Source organism: Leucoraja erinacea, chromosome 21 (assembly GCF_028641065.1).
Source record: "Leucoraja erinacea ecotype New England chromosome 21, Leri_hhj_1, whole genome shotgun sequence".
NCBI classification, from domain to species: domain Eukaryota; kingdom Metazoa; phylum Chordata; class Chondrichthyes; order Rajiformes; family Rajidae; genus Leucoraja; species Leucoraja erinaceus.
In genome coordinates, this window is record NC_073397.1 from 11,318,946 (window position 1) to 11,343,661 (window position 24,716).

At 40.2% G+C, this 24,716-nt stretch overlaps 1 protein-coding gene across 4 annotated transcripts in view; it reads right to left on the minus strand.

Moving 5' to 3' along the window:
- Nucleotides 1–877: 877 nt before the first annotated feature.
- Nucleotides 878–24,716, minus strand: part of osbpl2b (oxysterol binding protein-like 2b) — an 83,554-nt gene continuing 59,715 nt past the window's right edge. For 3 of the 4 annotated variants that reach the window (XM_055652115.1, XM_055652116.1, XM_055652117.1), the window contains 7 exons: nt 19,401–19,508; nt 15,887–15,976; nt 13,187–13,310; nt 12,060–12,188; nt 9,870–9,993; nt 5,545–5,635; nt 3,116–5,101 (listed from right to left, as the gene is read on the minus strand). In XM_055652115.1, the coding sequence (XP_055508090.1) occupies nt 4,999–5,101; nt 5,545–5,635; nt 9,870–9,993; nt 12,060–12,188; nt 13,187–13,310; nt 15,887–15,976; nt 19,401–19,508 (769 nt within the window). In that variant the 3' untranslated portion in view covers nt 3,116–4,998. Of the gene's footprint in view, nt 2,225–3,115; nt 5,102–5,544; nt 5,636–9,869; nt 9,994–12,059; nt 12,189–13,186; nt 13,311–15,886; nt 15,977–19,400; nt 19,509–24,716 lie in introns of those variants that run through there. The other variant, XM_055652118.1, reaches the window with a different exon arrangement.

The following is a 24,716-nucleotide window of genomic DNA, read 5'->3' on the forward strand; positions in this document are numbered from 1 at the left end:
AGGTCTGGCGATGCAGAGGCAGAGTCCAGATACAACCTTGGTAAAGCCAGCAAAAAGGCCAAAAGGGACTTCTGCTCTAAGCTGGAGGATGAGACGGATGTTTGGCAACAGTGGCAGGGCTTGAATGCCATCACCTCCTACAAGGCGAAATCAGGAGGCAACTCTCGATCGACAGCGAAGCATCACTCCCTGACGAGCTCAATGCGTTCTATGCATGGTTTGAAAGGGGGAACACGGATGTGCCTCCCCGAGCCCCTATTCGCCCTGACGATGTTACAGTCATAGTCAGAGGCTGACGTAAGAAGATCCTTCAGAGGGGTGAACCCTTGGAAAGCGCCTGAACCCCGGTCGACTTCTCAAGACCTGTGCAGACCAACTGGCGGGAGTATTTGCCGACATTTTCAACCTCTCACTTCTGAGGTCTGAGGTTCCCACCTGCTTTTAGAGGGTATCAATAATACCGGTGCCCAAGAAGAGTAAGGTGACATGCCTCAATGACTATCGACCAGTGGCACCAACGTCTGTGCTTTGAGAGGTTAGTAATGGTGCACATCAACTCCTACCTCGACAAGAACCACACTGTTATGTAAATTACCCTTCGATTTGGTATATGTATACATAATAGATATGTTAAGTGATATTCAGACTTTAAAATGTGAACTGCATGTTTTGACCCAACAATATCACACCTTTTATCATCACTTTATCTGCAGATTAAATAGAGTTCAGATATTATATGTGCAATATTTCAAAAAGGCAGGATATTTAAACGGTGTCACTATTTTTCAAGTGTTTATTATTCTCCAGTCCTAAACTTGAGACAATACTTTCCTGTCTTGCTGCAGGCATATTAAATCTAGTTGCTGCATAAAAACTGATAAACACTTCAAGAGTTTTTTATTTTTAATATTTATACATTTTGACTTGTTAACATACATTAATTTAGAATTATACAGGCTTTTCTGAAAAATATTACAACTGATTTGAAGCTTTATTAATGGACTGACATTTAAATATAAAAATAAGTCAATTTTACATAAGTGTCTGTTTTATGAACTGAACTCTTCATGCAACATTTAGTAAGGCAAAAAAACTGTTTAACAATTCAACTGAGAAGCAGCTGTCTAGGAAGGCAAAATGAGTTGAACTTGTGTTGCTCAATACTGAATGCAAATCATTGTACAAGATTATTTGATATAAACTAGATAGCAAATGGAACTTCAATTTTGGAACATCAATTCAAATAAACACTGCACAAGCTCAAATAACATTATTTTGTTTAGAATGTAATGCCGATGTGCAACATTTATTTACAATTTGGGTAATTTGGAAATATATCAAATTTACAGAGTGTGGAAAATGAGACTGACCATGTAACTTGAGATTTTTGAGTGGAAAAAAAGCAGTAATCCTTACATACAAAGTTACAATTACTGTGAACATAATTCAGGTTGTGACAATTGTGTAAGTCACAAACACTAATTTTAGAAGGCCAAGATTTACAAGCTTAAATGTGAAAAGAGACAACATCCCCTATAATTCCCGTTTACAGTTATAACCACCAAAAATAAAATCAATTTTTCTTTACGTATTCATATATATCAAATCTTTAGTACCATAAATAGCCATACCAGGTTATATTTTAATTTTCAGATGGACAATAAATCTAGATTATTCTCTGCAATATTTAAAAATGTTTAGCCAAAATTAAAATTTTGAAAGGGAAACATAAAACATAGACCATAACATACCTTTGAGAGTTTGAAACACCTTCCCTTATGATTGAAAGAATAAATAAAGGCATCTTTAAGTACAATATATCATTGTATTCTTTCCAAACCATCACAACAGATAACAATCTATTTGTTTCCTGTCATATAATGATGTACTTTTGCACAAATTTTCATATTATACGTGATCTGGATAATTGTGTTTCATGTATTGCAGTTTTTGCACGAGAGACAAAAACAATTCTTGGGGTAAAAATATTGTATGTGTTTTAGTTTAGAGACGAGATTTATTTCGGAAGCAACATGTATCTAATGCACATCATAAATTTTAATTCCCTTACAAAAGACAATACCATCTTCAGGATAAATTATCTCAATTTTTACACATATAGAATATTGTTTAGCTGTTATTAGCCGTCAGCTTAATGTAGCCTGCTGAAGATACATCAACACTAGGTGCAATATATGCAAGCGCACCCCAATCTCATTAAAGCCCTGTCCCACTGTACGAGTTCATTCAAGAGCTCTCCCGAGTTTAAAAAAAAAATCAAACTCGTGGTAAGCACGTTGAATGAACATAGCGGGTACATCGGAGCTCGGGGACGTCTGTTAGCGGCTCATAACGCTAACGGTAGGTACTCTGGAAACGCGGTAAGTTGAGGAAGACTCGTGAAGATTTTTCAACATGTTGAAAAATGTACACAAGAGCCCCGAGTACCTGCGAGCGGCCATTACCGTAAATCTCCGAGTTCGAATCAGGGCAAACTCGGGAAAACTCTTGAATGAACTCGTACAGTGGGACAGGGCTTTTCGCAAAACATCCCACACAACACCTTATTAACCGGTTGTAAATTTATTTTACAATTGGGAAAATAAAAAACAGTACTAAATCATATTATATTTTATCTATAAAATCGTTGCTTAACGTTTAACCTCATTTATACATTTGTTTTGCCCCAAAGACATGACTGCACAAGAGTACTACAGCACTGCTTATTGCCATACTTCTATACTCTTCAGTACAATTTGGGGGAAAATAAATTTGCTTTCCTGCAGTTTACAAAATACTTCAAAATGTCTGATTATATTTTAGAACCATTCTTCTTCTTCATGTGCAAGGCTCAAAAGGACAAAAAATTAGGGTGAGAAGTTTCAGGGGTTGCTATTCCTATCCTCCCACATCATCCCCACTTTCCCACCAAATGGCCTTACCTGTTTATATTTGGATGGGCTGCATAAGAGGAAATTATATAGTGATTTCTTAAAAATAAAATTGTAATTGCTGTTTTCATAATAGTGAATCATTTCTGCTCTTCAATGAGATTGCAACAGCCGTTCTTTCATTTCCAGCATGCTTATTGATTCACAACAATTATCAGTAAATATGATTCACCAATTTATTAGCAACCTTTCCAATCATTTCAATCCCAGTATACTTCTCTTTGTACAATTTGATTCCCTATTCCACAAATTATATTGCGAATCCAAGTTGAAATAACATTATGGCCTTGGACCATCTACATGTGCACACATGAATAAAATAAAATCTCACTTTGGCAATAAAACACATACAGATACACAATATTTTGTTCATGTTTGGATTTGAAAATTTTCACGTAAGCAATGATGCAAGCAACTATGTTTTTTTATACTTTTAAAACAGTATACATGTGGGGACATTCAAATCATGCATCAAAGTAGATTACTGCAAAAGAGCAATTGTTAAAAATAAAGAATCACTCTCACAGAGAGGGATGTCATTGTCAGACAAAGAAAGGAAACAAATGAACAAAGATGGTTCACTGCTGACATTTGTACTCTAAACTTTAAGACTTGCAAAATGCTGTTCATACTGAAATGCAGACAAATTAACTGAATATATCTTTTATCAATGATAGTAGGCATTACATGAAATTTTGTTATGTCAGCAAAAAATATTTAGCTTCATCCTGAGACAGTCATATTTAGGGTAATGAATGCAAGGGAGATTAAAAGTCTACATTTCAAAGACCATCACGAAAACGCAGGTGAGAAAATGTATTGACTATTGCAGCAAAACAATAAAAAAGGTATTGTGTGTGTGTGATTTTCAACATTAAGGTGTGTAACACCGTTAAATTGTTTAGTCTAAAGGCTGCTTAACAGCTGCACATTTTTCAATCCCGTTCACCAATTTATAGGTTAATTGATAGCATCTAACATAGCACCCAGTTCAATATTCTGATTACTGGGAATATATTTACAGAGGTCTGCTTTTTTGTCCCCTAATTAAAAATTATATCCTTCCCCGTTCCCAACATTTTCATTAAAACTTCTCGTTCTGTAACTATTTCATAAAATGGTCACCAGGTGTGCACTAATGTGACGCGGTATTTTGGGGGGGGAACCAAATAAGGAGAAAAAAGTTAATGTTTATACCTATCTAGTGAATTGCGACTTTTATTCAGACCTACATATATAGATTTATGTCCATTTCAGCATTTAAAACACAAGTACCTAGTTTCAAGTCATAAGCTCTGGTAGAGCAAATTCTTTAAGCTCTTCTATTTCTTGCTTAGTTTTTCTCCATTTCTCTCTTGTAGACGCCATTCTCCGTAGTTCCACGCACAGCAGCTGCTCTCTGGTATTTCACCCAAGCCATATTCCATCCACGAGTCTTTGTAGTGACTGATTGCAAGCTATTTCACCTAAGTGGGCCTCATAACCGCACCCAATTTTGGCCTTGCTCCTTGTTTATAAACACATGCTTCAAGCAACAGTCAATGAATAACATCAGGCCACAAACCCCTGGCCAGTTTATTCACTCTTAATTCAGGGATGGCCTTGTAGCACCCGTACCCAAATGAGATCTTCTAACCCAGCACAAACCAAAGTTCAAATCTATCCCCTTCGAGTCTGTATGGTGTATTACACACTTGATGAATTCAATAGGCCATTTAGAGCTCTGTGGAGAGGTCAGCAGGAAAATCACCTAAATGTTACTATTGGGAATTCAACTGTTGCAGTCAAATCCATTATACCAGAATAGAAATGCTGTCAAGTTCAAGCATTGTATTATTTGTATATGAAGGTCAGGGAAATTTTTTCCAAAACCTCTTGTCGGTTATTGCACATAAACATTATACTGTAATTAAGAGATTCTGGGACTGACGTCAGTGTGAGTTAAATAAAATAAAAGCAGACAAAATCAGGGTAGAAGTTTTAGAAGTAGTAGAAATGTTAAAGTCATTTGATCGACATTCAACAAAACTTTTGAGAATTAAAATCCTCAGTAAATATCAGGGCAATCTTCATAATTTCTTTCCCAATACTTCCCCGTATAAATCCAGTCTGGCGTTCGTGTGTGCTGATTGATATCCTGTCGAAACCATCTGTAGAACAATAAGTTACAATCAAGCCACTTAAATAACATTTCAGAAATAATCAAATCAAGACTTTGCCTTGTTTCATTCCATTCAAGCTCAACTTCAAGTAGCAGAATGTTACTTTACTGAGCCCACTATCAGATAACCAGTATTTTAATGCTATCAGAAGCTTTCCTCTTGCAAGCATAGCATGTGCCAGTATGACATTAAGCAAATTAATGTACAATTAAAAGCATTTTGTTCTCTGTTAAATAACAGACTTAAATAAAGAACAAACACAATGTGATTACTCGATCAAAACAATTAGGAATATAAATGGGTCTTATCTGGCCATTCAAACCCAAAACCCATCACTAATATTAAAGCTTGGCATTAAATCAGCAGTCTTTTCTAATGGTTACGTCTTGGGTTTTAACTCCACATTGCTTCTGGAAATCTGAACAACTAACCTGGTTCTCCATTCCTCTTCATTTTTTGCTCTATCTTTACGAGATGCTCGTTGTTTTTCTTCTAATCTTTCTTTCTCTGCACCAGCAAAATCTGTCAATTGCAAAACCAGACACATGTTCAACATGTTATGACTAAAGCTATACTGCAGTAAAATGCTTCTGTTCATAAATGGCTCAGCATTATGTTAGCATTAATATATTTACACTCCCGAGGACCTCATCAAAGAAGCCAGTCTTTAACCGATATAAACTTCATATGATATCATGCAAATGTTTTACGAGTTACCTAGTCTACACTTGGTCTCGCCAATGTAAACAAGGCCACTTTGGAAGCACCAAATGTAGTAATAGAGGTAGAGAAGATATATGTGAACGTCTGTCTCACTTGGTAGGACTTCTATGCTCCCTGGATGGACATGAGGGAGGAGGTGCAGGGACAGATGTTACATGTCCTTCAGTTGTATGGGAAAGTACCCAGGAAGGGGGTGGTTTGTATGGGTTGGGATGAATGTATCAAGGACTTGCAGTGGGCGTGGTCACTGCTGAAAGCAAAAAAGGACGAGGATGGGAAGATGCGACTGCTGGTGGGAACATGTTGAAGGTGGCAGAAGTGTCAAAAAAGGAAGTGTTGGAGGTTGGTGGGCTAAAAGACAAGGACCAATAAAATTCTATCCTTGGGGGGGGAAGGGACGCGAGAGCAAAACTATAGGACAAAGAGACATAGGTGAGGGATTCATCTACAACAACTGGGGGATTCTACCTTTACTAAAGAAAGTAGACATTTTGAATGCCCTCATGTGGAAAGCCTCATCTTGAGAGCTGATGCAGCACAGATGGTGAAATTGCCAGATGAGGAGAGTCTTTGCAAGAGGCACGGTGGGAGGTGATCCAGATAACTATGGGAGTCAGGGGATTTATAGTAGACGTTAGTCGGTCACCTAGTCCAGAAATGTTGCCTGTCCTGCTGATCCAGCATTTGGTGAGATGTACAGGGACTGGGGGGGGGGGGGGGAATTGAAAACTATTGAAGCGTTGAAGAGCGTGTGAGGCAGCTTGAATACAGGTCAGAAGGGACTGGACAAGGTGGGAATTGAGTGGTGTGTGTTTGAAGATGTGTGTGTGAGTGTGTGGATGGATGTGTGTGGATGTGTGTGTGTGTGTGTGTGTGTGTGTGTGTGTGTGTGTGTGTGGGTGTGTGTTGAAGAGGTCCGTAATGGTCTGGGAGATGGTGGCCTGGTGGCAGTTGCCTGAATGAAAAATCGCTTCAGTGGGTCAGTTTCAGCCTGTCTATACGGTTTTATTCTTCCAGAACAAGAGGTTTCATAGATCAAAAGGTAGGCAACCAAACCTGACTGCCTGCAATTCCAAAGCCAAAAGGCTACATTAGGCCACTTAACAGCCTGAGCCTGTCCCACTTAAGCGACTTTTTAGGAGACTGCAAAATGCCTTCACCACTGTTTGAGCTAAAACGAAAAGATACTGCAGAATACAAGCAAGCCTGATAGTATCCGGAATCATACATTTGCCACCCAATGGACCTCCTAGAGATTTCAGGATAGCAGGTGGGAAGAACATTCAGGCTGTTGTCCACTCACAAAACAATATTTAATGCAAGAGACTAGAGCATTTAACCACTCCTTAAATCTGTACATATGGCCATATGGTAGGAAACTAGCAAAGATTATAGATGGTGTAATCACAAAATTATTTCTGTAATTGTCAAGGTGACTCATGCTGTATAGCTTCTCCAGTACCGAGATAAAGGGAAGTCATGGGCAGAGTGGAGAATATTCATTGGGAGGGAAGTGTTTGAAAAGGCAGATGCATGAAAGTGAAAAGACGCAAGTGAAAAAAAATGAATATTCTAGTCATTATTTCAGGAGCCAAGGAGGAAATTATGAAGCAAGAATACAGGAAACATGAGACACTTGGTCTCTGATGCATGCCCATTCAGTGTCATGGCTGATCTGCCCCAGATTCAAGGTTTCAAGGCCAAGGTCTGTTTATTGTCACTTATACCAGTTAAGGTACAGTGTGCCAGTTCCACATAGCCCTTAATTGGTTGATCTTTCAACTCTTTGTACAGACCATCAGATTATAGTGACTTGTCCGCCTTTAGTCCTATTATTGTTTCCGATAATTTGTCTCTTGTGATAAGAATTGTTACAAGAGCTTCCATTCTATCTGCTATTATTGGGTTATTTCCAGGTCCCTCACCATGAAAAATTGCTGCAAAACATTCCCTGCCATTTCATCGCTTTCCATTTTTAAGCCCCCAGTCACATTCTCCAGTAGACCCTACACTTACTTCAGCTATCCTCTTCCTTTTTATATATCCATAAAGCTCTCACTGTTTATTTTGCTGTTACTTGCCAGTTTACTCTCAAAATCAACTGTATCCCTCCATTTCTGCTGTTGGTTCCCAAAAAAATCCCAGTATCTGGTTTATCATTAGGTTTTTGCCCATTTATGTGCTTTAGCTTTTGATCTGATATTTTCTTTGTCCTCCACTGTAAACCACAGATGATTCAAGCTTTACAAAGCGGGGCTTGATGTAATGAAATATAACCTATTATTCGTCCATTCGAACAGTGTCTGGTAGAATATCATATTGTGATCATTATTCCATACAGTCCCTAAATGCAGGATCTTATTAATCCTACTGCATTACACATAACCAAATCAGATAGTATGTTTCTAGTGTGGACACAAAAGCTGGAGAAACTCAGCAGGAGAGGCAGCATCTATGGTGCTTAGGAATGGGCGACGTTTCGGGTCGAGACCCTTCTTCTTCTTCTTCTTCTTCTTCTAGTAGTTTAACAAATTTCTTGAAGAACCATTCTCTGATATACCTCACAAATTCCTTGATCACTGTATTCTTCAGTTTGATTAGTCTAAGCAATATGCTGATTAATACCACACATGATAATGGTCATTTACCTTTTACGAACATTTTGTGCAGTATCGTATAATGGGCACTTACAGATCACTCCCACCCGTAACTATGTTTCCTGCTTTCCCTTATTTCCATCAAAATCAATTCCAGATTATGATCAACTGCATCCATCATCAATACTCACTATTGTGCTGATAATTTCCTTGATTAACAATGCTATACCATCTCTTTTCCCCCTTTGCCTATTCCTTCAAACTTTGAATAATTGGAGTCCCGAGTTCCTGGTCCTGGTCACTCTGCAACCACATATCTGCAGTGGCAATTACATTTAATTTATTTTTTCCCATTTCTATCTTGTTATAATTACTGCATGCATTCAGATAGTTTGCCTCCAACTTTGCCATTTACAATTTTTGCTTATTCCAAATTCAATTTCAGCATAGTTCACTTATATTTTCTGCCCCTTCCTGCAGACTTGTATTTTCATTCAGCCCTTCACGATAAGATTGTAACACTGCTCCTTCATGTCTTTGGTAATTACTAGACTTCCCATCACTTGAAACTTGCACATCCCTCATCCCCAAGTTGAAAGACCTTGTCCAGAATCCCATTAATGTGATTTGCCAGGACATTGGTCCCACGCTGCTCAAATAAAGTTAGACCCAATGGAGCAACTGATTCTTCCCTCCGGATTGATGTTAGTGCCCCATGAGTTGTAATTCATTTCTCCCACACAAATCATGGAGTCACATGTCTACTTCTCCCAAATTATTTATCCTCAGGAAATTTACATGCGACTCAGCAAAAAAAAATGTGCCCTAAAATACCATCCTTGATATCAAACAGATTTCTCTTTTCTGTCTGCACTTTAATAGTTGCCTATATAATCAACAATTTGCATATCCTCCTTGAAGTCCCCAACCTCATCCAAATCCCCATCCTCATCCACTCGAACATTGCTCATACCATTTAGAAATGCACAAGGGCTGCAACTTTGCAAAAGCTACCCTCAGGATCCTTCTATCTGCCTCTTCTGCAGTCATATTCTCCCACGCCTGACCATAGATCATATTCAAGGTAATTAATGCAGTGTGACTGCCTCCTGAAACAGCTCCCAGCAACTCTCCTCCTGGCTTTTCAGTCTCTGGCTCTTAATACTCAACATCTCAAAAACTCGATCTCTTGATTACTTCCACTGCCACACTCCAGCCAGAATAAAACTAGTAAAATCGAGAGATTAATGTGATAAAAGATGATATAGTAGAGAAAGCTTCAGATTCCCAAGTCATAGGAACCAGTTCCAAGGTGGAAGAATCCATTAAAGATGGACCGACTACACCATTAGTAGCATTGAAATTAATGCACGTGATGGAGGTTGTATAAACTGCATTCCATTTCTAGTGAACAGTTTTTAAATTTTGGTACATACCCATGTTTCCACTTTCCATTGCTCGGATATCTGGACGAAAACGACAATCAGTCGGTGCAAAAACACCTTTCATATCGTCATCCAGTTCATTCAACATCATTGCAAAATTTGTGAAATTATACATCTATAAATGGAAACATTTTGTCTGTTTACATGTTATTCACAATTGTGTTAACATAGCAACCATACCGATCAAGTTAATAAATGCTCTGCATTTCCGAGAGTATTTATTAAAACAAGAAATGCTAAACATTTTAAGGTTCAAATATTTCGAAAATATACTCAAGTCAGTAGATTCCCTTCCAGTTTTTAACCACAGTAGTAAAATGTTCAAATGGGTCAAAAAGTCAAACTGTTTACTGATAAAATAAACACATCTATATTCTAAAATTGCCTTCTGGTTGACTCAGTCTTAAAGGATTTTTGTTCTCCCAATAGTACAACCTCAATTCATAAAAGAAAATCTAACCTTACCTTCAAAATGAGACTGGGAACTAAATGTAATCACAAGGTAAATCCACTATTAAAAGTGGCAGAGACCTAATTCAATTCTGTTTGTGTTGAAACCTCTAAATTTATCTGGTCAGCTATCTTTGCTGTTCAGATATCCAAACATCTCAGTCCGAAAGAAAAATAATACAATGAATTCAGTTGGCTTTTAATAGGAAGACACTGCATGATTATCAAGTGATGTGTGGGCCCGAACAAGCTGCTATCACAACATTTGTAGAAAATCTTTGAACAAATAGCTATGTCAAGCTCCCAAATTTGCCATCTGTCAGGGTGTCAATTTTTTTCCATGTCCCTGACAAACCAAAGCATTAAAAATTATGTGAAATTAAAACCAAAAACTGCAAATGAAAAGGTAAAAAACAGCAAATATGACCAATTAAAAAAAATGTAATTTACCTTTCTTTAACCTGGTGCAAGATCTACAAGCAGAATGAATTTCAGATAGTTTGTGCTCCATTGCTGGACATTATGTAGAATATAACAGCAGATCTCAATGACAGACTCAGCACCAGGAACATGTCAACAAGATTGGGATTTCTAAGCTTGTATGCACATGTGCTGAAATCTCCAAATTACTGACAAGTAAATAGTATCAGTTTGCTATGGAACTGCCATCAAAAAATGAGGTTGATAAAAATTCATATCCCCATATTTATAAATAGAAATTTGCAAAGTATGATTGCACACTCATATGAGTGTCAAAAATACTGTTTAAGCAAATTTACTGATATGTGTACAATACATTTTACATAGACAATTTTTGCTATAAATGTGGAAATAGAAATCATAAAAGCAAAATTGACAGTAAGTATATGCAGAAGGGGACCAGAAAAACAAGAGACAGAAAGAAAGTGGTAAAGAAAGTATTGGAAAGACACTGACATATACAATTATCTCATGCAAGCAATTAAAATTCTTGAAGTTCATGACAGATGCTGAGGGAACATTTTCTTTTGCAAAATGTGTCATTTGACAGAAGAACGTAGAAGCTTAAGTAGCACTCTAAATATAAATCTTGTGTTTTAGGAACTTTTCCCACTCAAAATGGTTGTGAATCTTTTCAGGTCTGTATCACCCGAGGGGTTTACTGGTTTGTCCGTGTAATTTCCGAAAATAATCTGAAAATCTGTTGATCCGTCAGGAAATCTCAGGACACTATCTTGCAAGGGGCAGTTTGCATTAAAACAAAAATGGTGGAGCAGACTAATTGGCTATTCCGATAATTCTCCTGCTTTATTTGATTACCACAGCTCATCATAATGTTTTTTTTTAATCTAGTGCCAAACTTATCAGATATTGACCCTCTTTACCTACCTATTTCTCTAAGCATCCATGTTTTAAGGATAAGCTATACATTTTATTCATCTCTTCCACAGCCCATTTTCTGAGCAAATAAGAATCAATAGTAGCAAACAGCTGAAAAACATTGACCGGGATTTTAAATACCAGATCACTAATGTATACAACTGCAAGTTCCCTGACATTACAACTCCAACAATTATTTATTTTTCAGGACATTCCATGTTTCAGACTTGGGGCAGTGAATTCTCAGCAAGTTTAGTATTTATTAAAAAGTGTTTACTGTTATCAGGGATGTTATCTATTGATCTCCGAACAGTTGCCAGACTGCATACCCATACACACCACACCAAGCTGTGTCAGCCTTTCCAGTTCTACCTGAGAAGAGTGTGAAGGTCTTGCTGCTATCCTCCAGAGTAGTTTACTTCCAGGAACAACTTGTACAGTTTCCTGGATTTCAGGCATGTCGTCGGCTTCATCATTTTCAGCTCGTACAACATCCTCTGTCTGAAAAAAAAAAAAAATCTGTAAATTCTTATGACTCATTCAGGCACATCGATCCTGGTTGGGGGAATTGACAAGGTGTATATTAAACCAACACCATGTTAGCAAGGCTAAAGATTTTGTGCTTCACAAGAGAGCAGTGCAGGTTGCTCTGTAGGATGAAAGAACAATATTCTGTCATCATAAACCTCACAAATTGCATTGTCCCCCCAGAACACTACGCATTGTATGAATTTATTCAAGTTGTGAACTGAGAATAATGAGGAAAAGGATCTGTCATCAAAAAATATGTTTTTTTCTATAGGCATTTCTAGCTCATTGCCGCTAGATCTGTCATAAAACAAGAGTTGTGTTCCCAAGAAACCTTGTATTATGTAAAATTGCATTACAAAACAGGGCTAGAGTGTTTCAGAATCACAATAACAAGGCAATATTTTTCCCACATGGTTTTCACATGTAAAGCATTTTTTAAATAGATACGTTTACTCTTGTTATTACAAACGAAAAATATTAAAGGCTTATGTTACATTTTTTTATGAAATATTAGTGTACGTGCCAATAAACATGACTGCTTGCCAATTTCTATGGCCACCTGCAGCTGAAGTAGCAGCCATGTTCTTAAGAGACAATGGCATCTGGTAATGGCTTAAATACAAGTCAGCTTATTTTTTCACACTTGTCAATTTCCAAAGTATCTTTTAAGTGGCTCACTCATTCACGATCAAAACCGTGTCATTACCAGTTTGGCCAGCGTAATACAGGGTTCCCTAATTCATCATTCACATTATATCCAATTTATGATAGAAACAGCCATTATAGCAGAACCACCTGAATGTCAAAACTGTCAAAACAGAAACCCCAAAGTTACGGCAGCAAAGCAGGATGAGAAACAACAGCTTTTAATACAACTTATGCAACTCCTCGTTTTAAGATGTATAACTGTATGGGCACCCGAAGAAACAGTAATACTTCAATAGTATGCAAAGATAATAAAAGATTACCTCTTTAGCTTTCTTTTGGTCTCCACCTTTCTTATCATTTTTCTTGTAAGTCTCATATGTGTTAGTGTCCACACACCACAGGCACTCGGTCCATTTGCCATATATTACACAAACCTTCCTTTTACTGCCAAATAGTAAAATATAAACCACATAGTTTTAGTTTAATGAAATAAAAATCCCGAAGCAAGTCCTTACACCAGGGAATTCCATCCCCAAATTGTCAGAGAAAAATAACAACTTTTATTTCTATAAGTCCTGTATCGTAGTAAAATACTCCATAATACTTCACAGAAAAGATAAACACACAAATTTTAACATCAAGGAACATGAGCAGCTGACGGGGCAGGTGATAAAAAGCTTATTCAAAGGCGGTTCAAAGGATCTTTGGAGTAAAGAGTGATGGAGATACTCAAGCATCAACATTTCAGAGCCTTAGAAGCTAAATGCAAGGTCACTGACATAGCCCCTTTTACATTAGGAGACTATCAAAGAGCAGACTCAAGAAATGGCATTGGCTTTACTCCAAAATAAAAATTGTGAAATTGGGACATAGACAATAGGTGCAGGAGTAGGCCATTCGGCACTTCGAGCCAGCACTGTCATTCACTGTGAACATGGCCGATCATCCACATTCAGTACCCCGTTCCTGCCTTCTCACCATATTCCCTGACTCCGCTATCTTTAAGAGCTCTATCTAACACTCTCTTGAAAGCATCCAGAGAATTGGTCTCCACTGCCTTCTGAGGCAGAGAATTCCACAGATTCACAACTCTCTGGGTGAAAAAAGTTTTTCGTTCTAAATGGCCTATCCCTTATTTTTAAACTGTGGCCCCTGGTTCTGAACTCCCCCAACATCGGGAACATGTATCCTGCCTCTAACGTGTCTAATCCCTTAATAATCTTATATGTTTCAATAAAATACCTTTTCATCCTTCTAAATTCCAGAGTATACAAGCCCAGCCGCTCCATTCTATCAACATATAAAAGTCCCCGCCATCCCGGGAATTAACCTTGTGAACCTACCCTGCAGTCCCTCAATAGCATGAATGTCCTTCCTCAAATTTGGAGACCAAACTGTACACAATACTCCAGGTGTGGTCTCACCAGGGCCCTGTACAACTCCAGAAGGGCCTCTTTGCTCCTATACTCAACTCCTCTTGTTATGAAGGCCAACATGCCATTAGCTTTCTTCACTGCCTGCTGTACATCTTTGCTTTAAGAAAGCTTATCATAGATGATAAAACAAGCCCATGTGCAATCACATTCAATACTACTGACTGGAAAAAAGAATTCTGCCCGATTCATAGCAGCCGGGAACACACAAACACATTTCAAAGGCGGGGGCCAGGGAGAGCGGGGGGGGAGCGCTGTCTGAAATTCACACGGTGCAAAGTCCAAGGTGATAAAGACACACACCGCGATGAACAGGAAGGTTAAGACGGCTAGTGGAAGGGGGTGGAGAAGAGGGGGAGAAGGGGGGGGGGGGGGGGGGGGGGGGGGAGGGGGGGGGGAAGAAGGGGGGGGGGAGACACTTTTAATAAGCCAGAGATACACAGCTGTGAAGTTTAGCCGGCAACTCGTGTTTGCGTTTCTGTTCCCCCAATGAGCCAATGAAAATGTCAGCAAAGGTGATTAACTAAAACTACCTACGACTAGCTCGACTACCTATAACTACATGGCGATCCCCACTACAACTGCACCTACGACTACAAACATGTTGAAAAATTTGTGACGACCATACCAAGGCCGCAACTAGTTCCCAGAATGCGGGAACTCCTCGCGACCATGAAGGTGACTCACCTGAGACCACCAGCGAACATGTGGCGATCATGTGGCGAGCGCAGTCTCCTGCATTCGGCTAAAAAGTCGCATAAGTGGGACAGGCCCTTTAGTCTACCATGGAGATGGTCAAAGTGGATGGGTAGTCGTGAGAAACAGGGTTGGGGAGGAAAGGAAGGCAACATGGCATAGATCTCCCGAGGATACCCCTCCGTCATCTATGAGGATGTGACTGGCTAATCCTGCCTCATGACAACAGGTGGGCCTGATACCACATGATCAAAGCATCATCAGGCCACCAGTTGAAGGATGGTGTACTTTCAGTTCATTAATTTCAGCTAAATTTCGGGGTGGAAGATTGCAACCATCCCTGTTTCGACTAATGCAATTAACTCGACGTGCACAAACGGAAGATCAAATAGAACAAGTTGTCCAACAACTTTAGGCTGTGCACGCCACATGAAAGAAGAAGCTACATTTCCATATTGTTAAACATTGCATTAATAACCCAAATTGCAAATTCCAGCCCTTTGATCAAATTTCTAATGTAAATGTTAATAAATATTCTATACAACCTATATTACGTACTCAAAATATGATGGGGAGTAACAATGGCATTAGGGTCAATCGCACCAGGAAGTTCCCAGTCCAATTTCCCAGTAGGTTGAAATTCATCCGAAACAAATGCAAATATTGTAAAGTGTACCCAAAAATTCACATGTAATTTAGGCACAAAGGCACAAATTAATTTTCTTTCATCCAATTTCTCAGCTACGAAAACGTAAAGAGAAATAATGAAATGGAGAAAATCCTGTTATTATGTAGAATCTTCCTCTGTCGTATAGCATTTTAACTAAAGGTATTTTTCAAGAATATTCATTGCAATTATTAAAACATAGCTTGGATTATCTTCAAACCAACCTTTTGTCTTGAATGTATCCTTCAACTCTATGCAGTTCCTTTCCAAAAAGTCCACATGGTTTAAAATGCAACAAACATTTTTCACCAGTACTATAAAGAAAAGTAAGATGCCATAATGTTGAACTGTGAAAGAACTCATAAATGAACACACTTCCCAGACAAAAGTATTTTATAATATTTCAGGCCAGCAATGACAAAATAAAAATCCACAATTATATAGTATTTTAGTGTAATACTGTTCTTAATTTGGGCATAAGATAATTAATGTCAATAGACAATTTTTGCATTACATATTAACAAAAAATTCAAGGAAATGGACTTTCATCATTTAGCTACGGAACAGATAAACATTATCAAGAATTGAGATTTTTGAGTAATTCCAGAATACTTGAGTTTGGAAGTAAAATTAATAAAAACTCAATAAAAGATACCAGTGTAACGTTACTTATATTTACAGGGAAAAAAAAATATTGGTTTCTCCATTAAACATTCTTCAAAATAGTTTTCCTTTTTCACTACTTTGGTAGATTAAGTGAAAAGCCTAACACCTCATGTCCAGAGCAAAGCTCAGGCATTAAAAGGAAGAAAATCAAATGGTGCATAAAAGGGAATCCCACCAGTGACAGAAGAAACCACATTTAAGTCAACACAGTGGGCTGACATTATGGGAGCACCAGAGATGATGTCACATGCCATCATCCCCATTTCTCTCTTCTCCTTTAAGCTCCCAAGTAAAATGGATGCAAGTAAAACACTAATGATTTCCACTGCAGGGAATCTATGGGAGAATAACATGGATTAGTGTAAATGGGTGTTTGATGGTCAGCTTGGATCCAGTGAGCCAAAGAGTCGGTTTATGTGGTCTATCTCTGATGATTTGCCAAAATCAATATACTGGCGAAAGGAAGAATTGACAAAGTTGACTTGCCAGTTTCCACATTGTTTCAGAGATGGAAGGAGATGAGAGAAACTGAAACTGCAGCAAGCTTTCTGATGCTTTTGAAATTGATGCAGCAATTTCTGATGCACATCTTTCCCAACAGTCATTTTCCAGTAGTCAAATGACTTGCTTATAAAGAAGGTCAATTAAACTGGGTCTTCAACATGTTATGCAAGTACTCCAGTTACCACCCAGATGGCTTTTAACCATCTTATCATCCTAACATTTCATCCCACGATTAATTTATCACTCAATAATCTCTCCAACTGCTGCCCAAGTCATAATCAAAATCAATTAAACTTTTCTCTAGTTACAAGATTTGATACTGTCAGGGTTAGCATGTAATTGATAGAACAATTTTATTGATAAAGCAATGTCATCAATAAAGTAGTAAAATTGGAGGTTCTCCACATTCAGAGTTTAAAGGATCATTTGATAGGTTCCAAATCATCAGTTTTCATAAAAAGGGAAACTATTTGAACTGAAAGGAAAATTTGTAACTGAAGATAAGTGAATGGTAAGTGAAATTAAACAAAAGAGTAAAAATAAGATGCAATAAACTGCTATGGTATGGATGTGATTGTTTGAAAAAGTGATAAAAATAAATTTCAAAAAAGCAATCGCTTAAATGAAGCACAAAAAATCTTGGACTACAGAAGAGAATGACACTAACTCAATAACCTCTGCCATAGCTCAATGAACCAGACAGCCTCACTATAATATAATTGTTTAAAGTTTATGTTGATATTTGTTAAAAAGGCAGTTCCCTATGATGTAGTGATCCACAATAATCAATCTATATACTTTTAAAACTGTGGGTGTGTGGGTGTACGGCATTTTGCATTTGATTCGTTACTCCGCGCAAACCAGACGCATAAACGCCGACATTTTTACCATTTCGCTAGCGATTTAACTTTTACATTCGCACATCAACTCCTTGGTTGATTATTTCCCCAGAACCCGAGTAAAATTGAGCACAAAACTCAAACAAAACTCAATTTTTAAGATCTGAACGGCTCTTACCAGCTGCTGACGTCACAATGCCGACCAATCCGAGCCGCTTCTCTCTCTATCTTCATTTGGCAGTCCGGCTCTCCTCCACTACCGCCCCCCCCCCCCCCCCCCCACCCACACCCACCCGCTCGCGACACGCCTCCCGCATCTGCACTCCTACGCCCGCCCGACCGCTCCAACTCCCCGCTCGCTCACAGCCTCGCGACCAAACGTGATCGCTTGAGGCGTACGGCCACGCGGGGCCGGTCCCAATTCAAACCGCGGAGGCGTATGGTCCCGACATCATACTCACCAATCAGCTGGACGGGAGGCGGGCCGACTGAATTTGGACGTCACACAGCGTCGGGCGGTGACGTCATCACACAATGGTACGCCGGGCGGTGACATCATCGCGCGACGCTGCGTACGCTCTCAATGCGATTTTTGGACAGTGTGTATGTGGGGGGGGGGGGGGGGTGATTAATATGTGTGACGCCGCATGCCGCCGCCCCCCCCCCCCCCCCCCGCAAGTTGGGGGAACAGACCCAACAGGTCTACACTTGGTCTAGCTATGATATATAACACTGATCTTGGATGTATAGTTGTGGGTTTGCTTGCTTGCCTGCCTGAACTTTTTCTTTGATTCATATCTCCTCGAAAACCCGACACGGTAACAGTGAAATTTGTACATATTCCAGTAGAGATTTACCTCATGATCTCAAAAATCCCCTCATCTGAAAATTTGATTTATTATTTCCCAAGTTTTTTACCAAAATTATTCACCAATCTGACATTTTTTAAATCTAACGAGCTGGATGACGTCACAATGGCTGCTCTCGAACAGTCGACTGGCCTGCCGTCCACAGCGCTCCGCCCCGCCCCTCCCCCCTCCTCCTCCTCCCCCCCTCTCCCTCCTCTCTACCCCCTCTTCTCGCTTCCCCCCCTCCCATCCCCTCTACTGCCCCCCTCCCCCCCCCTCCCACCCTCTTCCCCCCCATCTCTACCCCCCCCCTCCCTCCCCCTTCTTCTATTGTCTCCCCCTACATCTCTACCCCCTCCTCTCTCATATCTCCCCCCTCCCCTCTCCCCCTCTGCCCCACCCCTCTCCCCTCCCTCCCTTTCCCCTCCCTCCCCCCCCTCCTCTCCCTCCCCCCCTCTCCCATCCCCCCTCTCTCCCATTCCCCCTCTCTCCCATTCCCCCCCTCTCCCCCCCCCCTCCTCTCCCTCTCCACCCCTCTGGCCTCCCTCCACCCCCCACTCTCCTCCCCTCCCTCCCAACCTCCTCCCACCTCCAAATCTCAAAATTATCTAAAGGAGCCAACCATTTTATGGCTGTAAATTACTAGGTTAAAATTACTTAAAGATGAACAACATATGAACAGTTCAGTTCTTAGAGAAAGAAAAAAAAACCTCTTTGGAATAAAAACAAAATTGGATGAAACTGTCAGCAGGTCAGGTCGTCTCAGGAGATAATCAGAATTCAGTCCAAAATCAGAAATCATTTTTTTCTCTCTGCAAACTAGGCGGCACTGGCATTTCATGTTTTTATGGTTTTCAATATCTGCAATATTCATTGTTTACCTGTGATTTGTAATTTCTACGGTTCCATATTGTTCTATCCACAGCTTGCCAATTATTACATTATGTACACAACATGAAGGATTTGTCCAACTGTACGCCTCGTTATGCCTGAAAACAAAAAGCAAATTAAAACCTGCTGTTCTATAAATAGCTGCAGAAGGTGCTCACACACTCATAACCATGCACACACAAATAAGCAAAGCACACACATAATGATGATTAAGTATATTTTAAACCTATTTAAAAAGGTGTTTAATATGTTTAAAATTATGTAGATTATATCTGTAGAATTAAATCCTATGCCATTTTGAAGGGATGTAAATATGATGTCCATATTGCTTCTGACAATTAAACAGATTGTTCTCACCATCTGGAATAACTAATGTATACAATTACCATATTTCATCCTGTACTCTCAATGATACAGAAAATGTGAAAACTGCCCACATTTGCCAAGCAATATAACTTGCTGCCTGAAGACAAACAACGATGTAGAGGATAACGGGTGCTAAAATAGCGGTTACTGTTGCGATGAAGTCCGTGGCTGCTTCCGCGAACTCACTGACGTCACTGGAACTTGCTTCGAACATATTCCAGTCGACATCACTCAGTGCATCTTGCAGCATGGCCTCTGACTGGTCGGACCATCGCTTTACGTCCCTCGTCTCTACCGCTTCCCGAACTATCCTCTGTTTATACTCCGGCAACAAGTAAATGGCAGCGTGGTCAAATTTTCCTAGGGGAGGGAGTGAAACGGCCTTGTAGCCTTTCCTGAACAGTGTGTAGCAGTGGTCCAAAGTTCTCTCCCCCCTGGTGGCACACGTGATGTGTTGGTAGAAGTTTAGGCATGACCTTCTTGAGATTTGATAAATTAAAATCTCCAACCACCACCATAACCGCATCCGGGTACTTGTTTTGATGTCGACATAGCACATCGTGTAGGGCCGATAGTGCCATATCGGTGTCCGCCTGCGGTGGAATGTAGACGGCTGTGACGATCATCGAGCCGAACTCCCGGGGAAGGTAGAATGGGCGGCATGAGATCGTCAGGTGCTCCAGGTCCGGCGAGCAGGAACGGGAAAGCATCTTGATATTTCCAGGGTTGCACCAGTTGTTATTGGTCATGAAGCAGACTCCTCCACCCTTGGATTTCCCAGATGCTTCTGTTCTGTCAGCACGGTGGACAGTGAAGGACTCGGTTGGGCAGATTACCTGATCCGGAATCAGTGAGGTCAGCCATGTTTCAGTCAGGCAGAGGATGTTGCAGTCCCTTGTGTCCCGCTGGAATCTGACCCTCGCCCTGAGGTCATCCAGCTTGTTTTCCAGGGACTGGACATTCGCCAGAAGAATGCTGGGCAGAGGGGGACGAAAGGCTTGGGCTTTCAGCCTATTCCGATCCCCCCCCCCCCGCTTCCCTCGATGTTTTCTCCAGGTTTTCCTTGCAGCCGAGCTCCCATTGTTGTTGCAGCAGCTTCTGCTGATCTCTGCTGGTCATGCTGGATCAGTAAGTACAGAGTTTAAAAAGTCTCCGTTTGCCCTGGAGTTTAGATTTAAGAGGGTTTCCCTGTCATACTTTGTTAGTACTAGGGAGTTAGAACTTAGAAATAAGTTAAAAAGGAACATAAAAGTTAAAAACACACACAATTTTCGCGGAGCTGCCACAACGGCGACTGGACAGGGCCGCGCCATTTTTTAAATTTTTTTTTAACGCAGCTAGCTCCAGTGCTCACTACATTATTCAACCTCTCCCAGGACCGTGGTCTCTGCCTGCTTCAAAAAATCCATCATTGTACCGGTACCAAAAAATGCCTCCCCAGTCTGTCTGAATGACTACCATCCGGTGGCCCTTACCTCAGTAGTCATGAAATGCTTTGAGAGGCTGGTGAAGAACACATGTGCGCCTTCCTCCCTCGGAACATGGACCCGTTGCAGTTCGCATACCGTCCGAACAGATCCACGGACAATGCAGTCTCCCAGGTCTTGCACACCGCTCTCTCCCATCTGGACAGCCAGAAGGGGGGCTACGTGAGGATGCTGTTCATAGAATACAGTTCAGCCTTCAACACGATAGTCCCCACCAGACTGTCCGGGAAGCTAATGGAATTGGGGCTCAACACCTCCCTGTGTGCCTGGGTCCTGGGCTTCCTCACCGCCAGGCCCCAGGTAGTCAAGATGGGAGGGAATACATCAAAGTCCCTCATCCTGAGCACAGGATTACCCCAGGGTTGCGTCCTCAGCCCCCTATTGTACTCCCTGTACACACATGACTGTGTGGCTAGGTTCAGCTCCAACTCATTAATTAAGTTTGCTGATGACACTGTGGTGGTGGGCCTGATCTCAGACAATGACGAGAAGGCCTACCGGGAGGAGGTGGCTGGTCTAGCACTCTGGTGACAGGATAACAGCCTCCTCTTGAACATCAAAAAAACCAAGGAGCTGATCATGGACTTTAGGAGGGCACATCATCCGAGGACGTACACTCTATTGAGGATAAATGGGGATCCTGTGGATAGGGTGAACTGTTTTAAACATTTGGGAGTCCACATCTCCGAGGATATGCCATGGGCATCACACGCCTCAGCATTCGTGAGTAAGGCAAGGCAGCGCCTTTACCACCTCAGGCAATTGAGGAAATTCAGAGTGTCTCCGAGGATCCTCCAGTGCTTCTACGCAGCAGCGGTGGAAAGCATCTTGTCCGGGAACATTACCATCTGGTTTGAGAATTGCTCTGCCAAGGACAAGAAGGCTCTGCAGAGAGTAGTGTGTTCGGCCAAACACACTATGGGAACTTCACTTGCCCCCCTGCAGGAACTATACATCATGAGGTGCAATTCCAGAGCCAACAATATCATGAGAGACCCCTTCCACCCCTGCAACGGACTGTTCCAGCTGCTACGGTCAGGCAAACGCCTCCGTTGCCATGCGGTGAGAACGGAGAGGTTGAGAAGGAGTTTCTTCCCAGAGGCCATTCGGACTGTAAATGCCTATCTCACCAGGGACTAACTCTATTGAACGTTTTTCCTTCAATTATTTATTATGTAAAAGAATATGTGTGTTATGATTGTGTTTATAGTTTGTTTGGTTGTTTGATTGTTTGTCTTTTGCACAAAAGTCCGTGAGCATTGCCACTTTCATTTCACTGCACATCTCGTAAGTGTATGTGACAAATAAACTTGACTTGAATAGAATAAACCCTGAGCTACACATCCATAAATGTGAAATGCAATCTAAAATCAGGATTGATGATCTGCACATAATCGAGCTGGTGTGTCATTATGTGGAATGAGTTTCAAATTCATTTTTTTTAATAAATTCTGAACTTTATAGCAAAATTAAGTTCACTGAAATAAAATGGCATATTTGAAATGAAACAATAAACATGCCAATAATCAAATTTACCACATGGAGTCCGTGGAAAATATATACCCAAAAATCACACGGAATATTAGTGAATTGAAAGTTAACAGCATTTAAAAAGACATTTGTGAAAATGTTATCTTCCCCAAACACATTACGAGTTGTCGGCAGGTATGGCATGAAAGCCACAAAGTGACAACAACTATTTGTAATGTCTTCTGGGTATATGCAACCATCAGATAAGCTTTCAATGCAACAGTTATTCTAAAAATTAAGCCATTTAAAAAAACAAAACATCTATTGATTGGAAAAACCTTCACAATTCGTATTCCAATAGTTCTTATTCCACCAAGGATCTGTGGTGGGGGGGGGGACGGCGGAGGAGGGAGAGGTTTGATGTTAAGGTCAGGAAAGGTGCCTCACTCTGGGGATGGGAGGGAAACAACACAAAAAATTATATAAAATCACCTTAGGTGGACCAAAAAAAAAAATAGGGAAAATGATTAAGTTAATGCTGGAATATTTTATAACCCAGTGTCAAGTAAGACGCATATTGCATGTTGGCTTATGTTGGACATTGAGCATAAGCGTCACCGAAAATCTCGCCTTTTAAAAAGGCATCATTCTGGTATTGTGCCCAAAAATATCTTCATATTTTCCACATTATGTTTCAACCGCTATATAGCTGCCCACTGACTTAGCTCATCTACATCCTCTCGATGCTTGGCATCTTCCTCCCTACTCAATACCACTTTGTTTTGTAGTAACAACAATCTTGAATCTTGAATTCAGCCAACTCGGATGCAGTTCACTGGTGCTCAAGCAGCAATTCCTTAATTATCCCAACAGTCGCAGTCTGCAGTTCCAGAAAGATCCATTTATTCTCACTCCTTGCTTTCTTCCAATAACCAGCTCTCAATCCCTGGAGAATATTGCCACCTGCTCCAAATGCTCACTCCTGTTCCTGAGCTCATCAAATATTTAAATACATCATATTTGCTAGTTTCCTTTATTCTATTCTACCTGTCAGGACCTCGATGGACTCTTGCAGACATTATTTTCCTTACACAAATAGATGCTGACTGTGTTCAATCCTATTATTATTTTCAATGTCTGTTATTACATCCTTCATTATAGATTCCACCCTTTTCCCTACCACAGATATCAAACAAGTCAGTTGTTCCCATTTTTCCTCTCCTTTGCTTCTAAAACAATGGAACCCCATTTGCCATTTCTCCAACCCATAGGAACCATTATAGAAACTTTTAACTTTTGAAAGACAATATCTAATGTTCATTATCTCTATATATTGTCCAGGGATTGAGAGCTGGTTATTGGAAGAAAGCAAGGAGTGGGAATAATGGATCTTTTTTTGAGCTACATCTCAAATCTTGGCCACATGACTCCACAATTTTAGTCAATTCACCATGCCATAAGCTAATGATATCCCATATTGTGAAAGTTTATATCCCTAAACCTTTCTTTCCCATTTTCCATCTTAAATATCTGCCTTTGATCAATCTTTTCAAACTGCCCTCCGAGATCAATCGTCATTTTTTTATTTAATGAAGTATAGAAAAGCACCTTGAACCATTCTGTATCCTTACATAAATTAAAATGTAAACATTGAAAACACTTGAACAACACAGGTTCTGGAAAGAGATTTCCAACAATGAATGTGGGAAACTGCAAGTTCTTACATTCCATTGTGGACTCCAACTGCAGAGCAAAGTGAGACTGAGGGCAGCAAGAACTTCTGCATTACTGCACACGTATGCTGAAAAGTGTACGACAATCACGCAGGGAAATAGTAATAGTTTTACGCCAAAATTAGTGATTGTATCTAGACCAATCAATCTGAAATTCTAATTTAAATTATAATGCAATCATTTCTTTGCTACTGTAAATTATGCAATGTGTTATCCTATATTTTGCATGAATCCCTGCATCCCCAAAGAG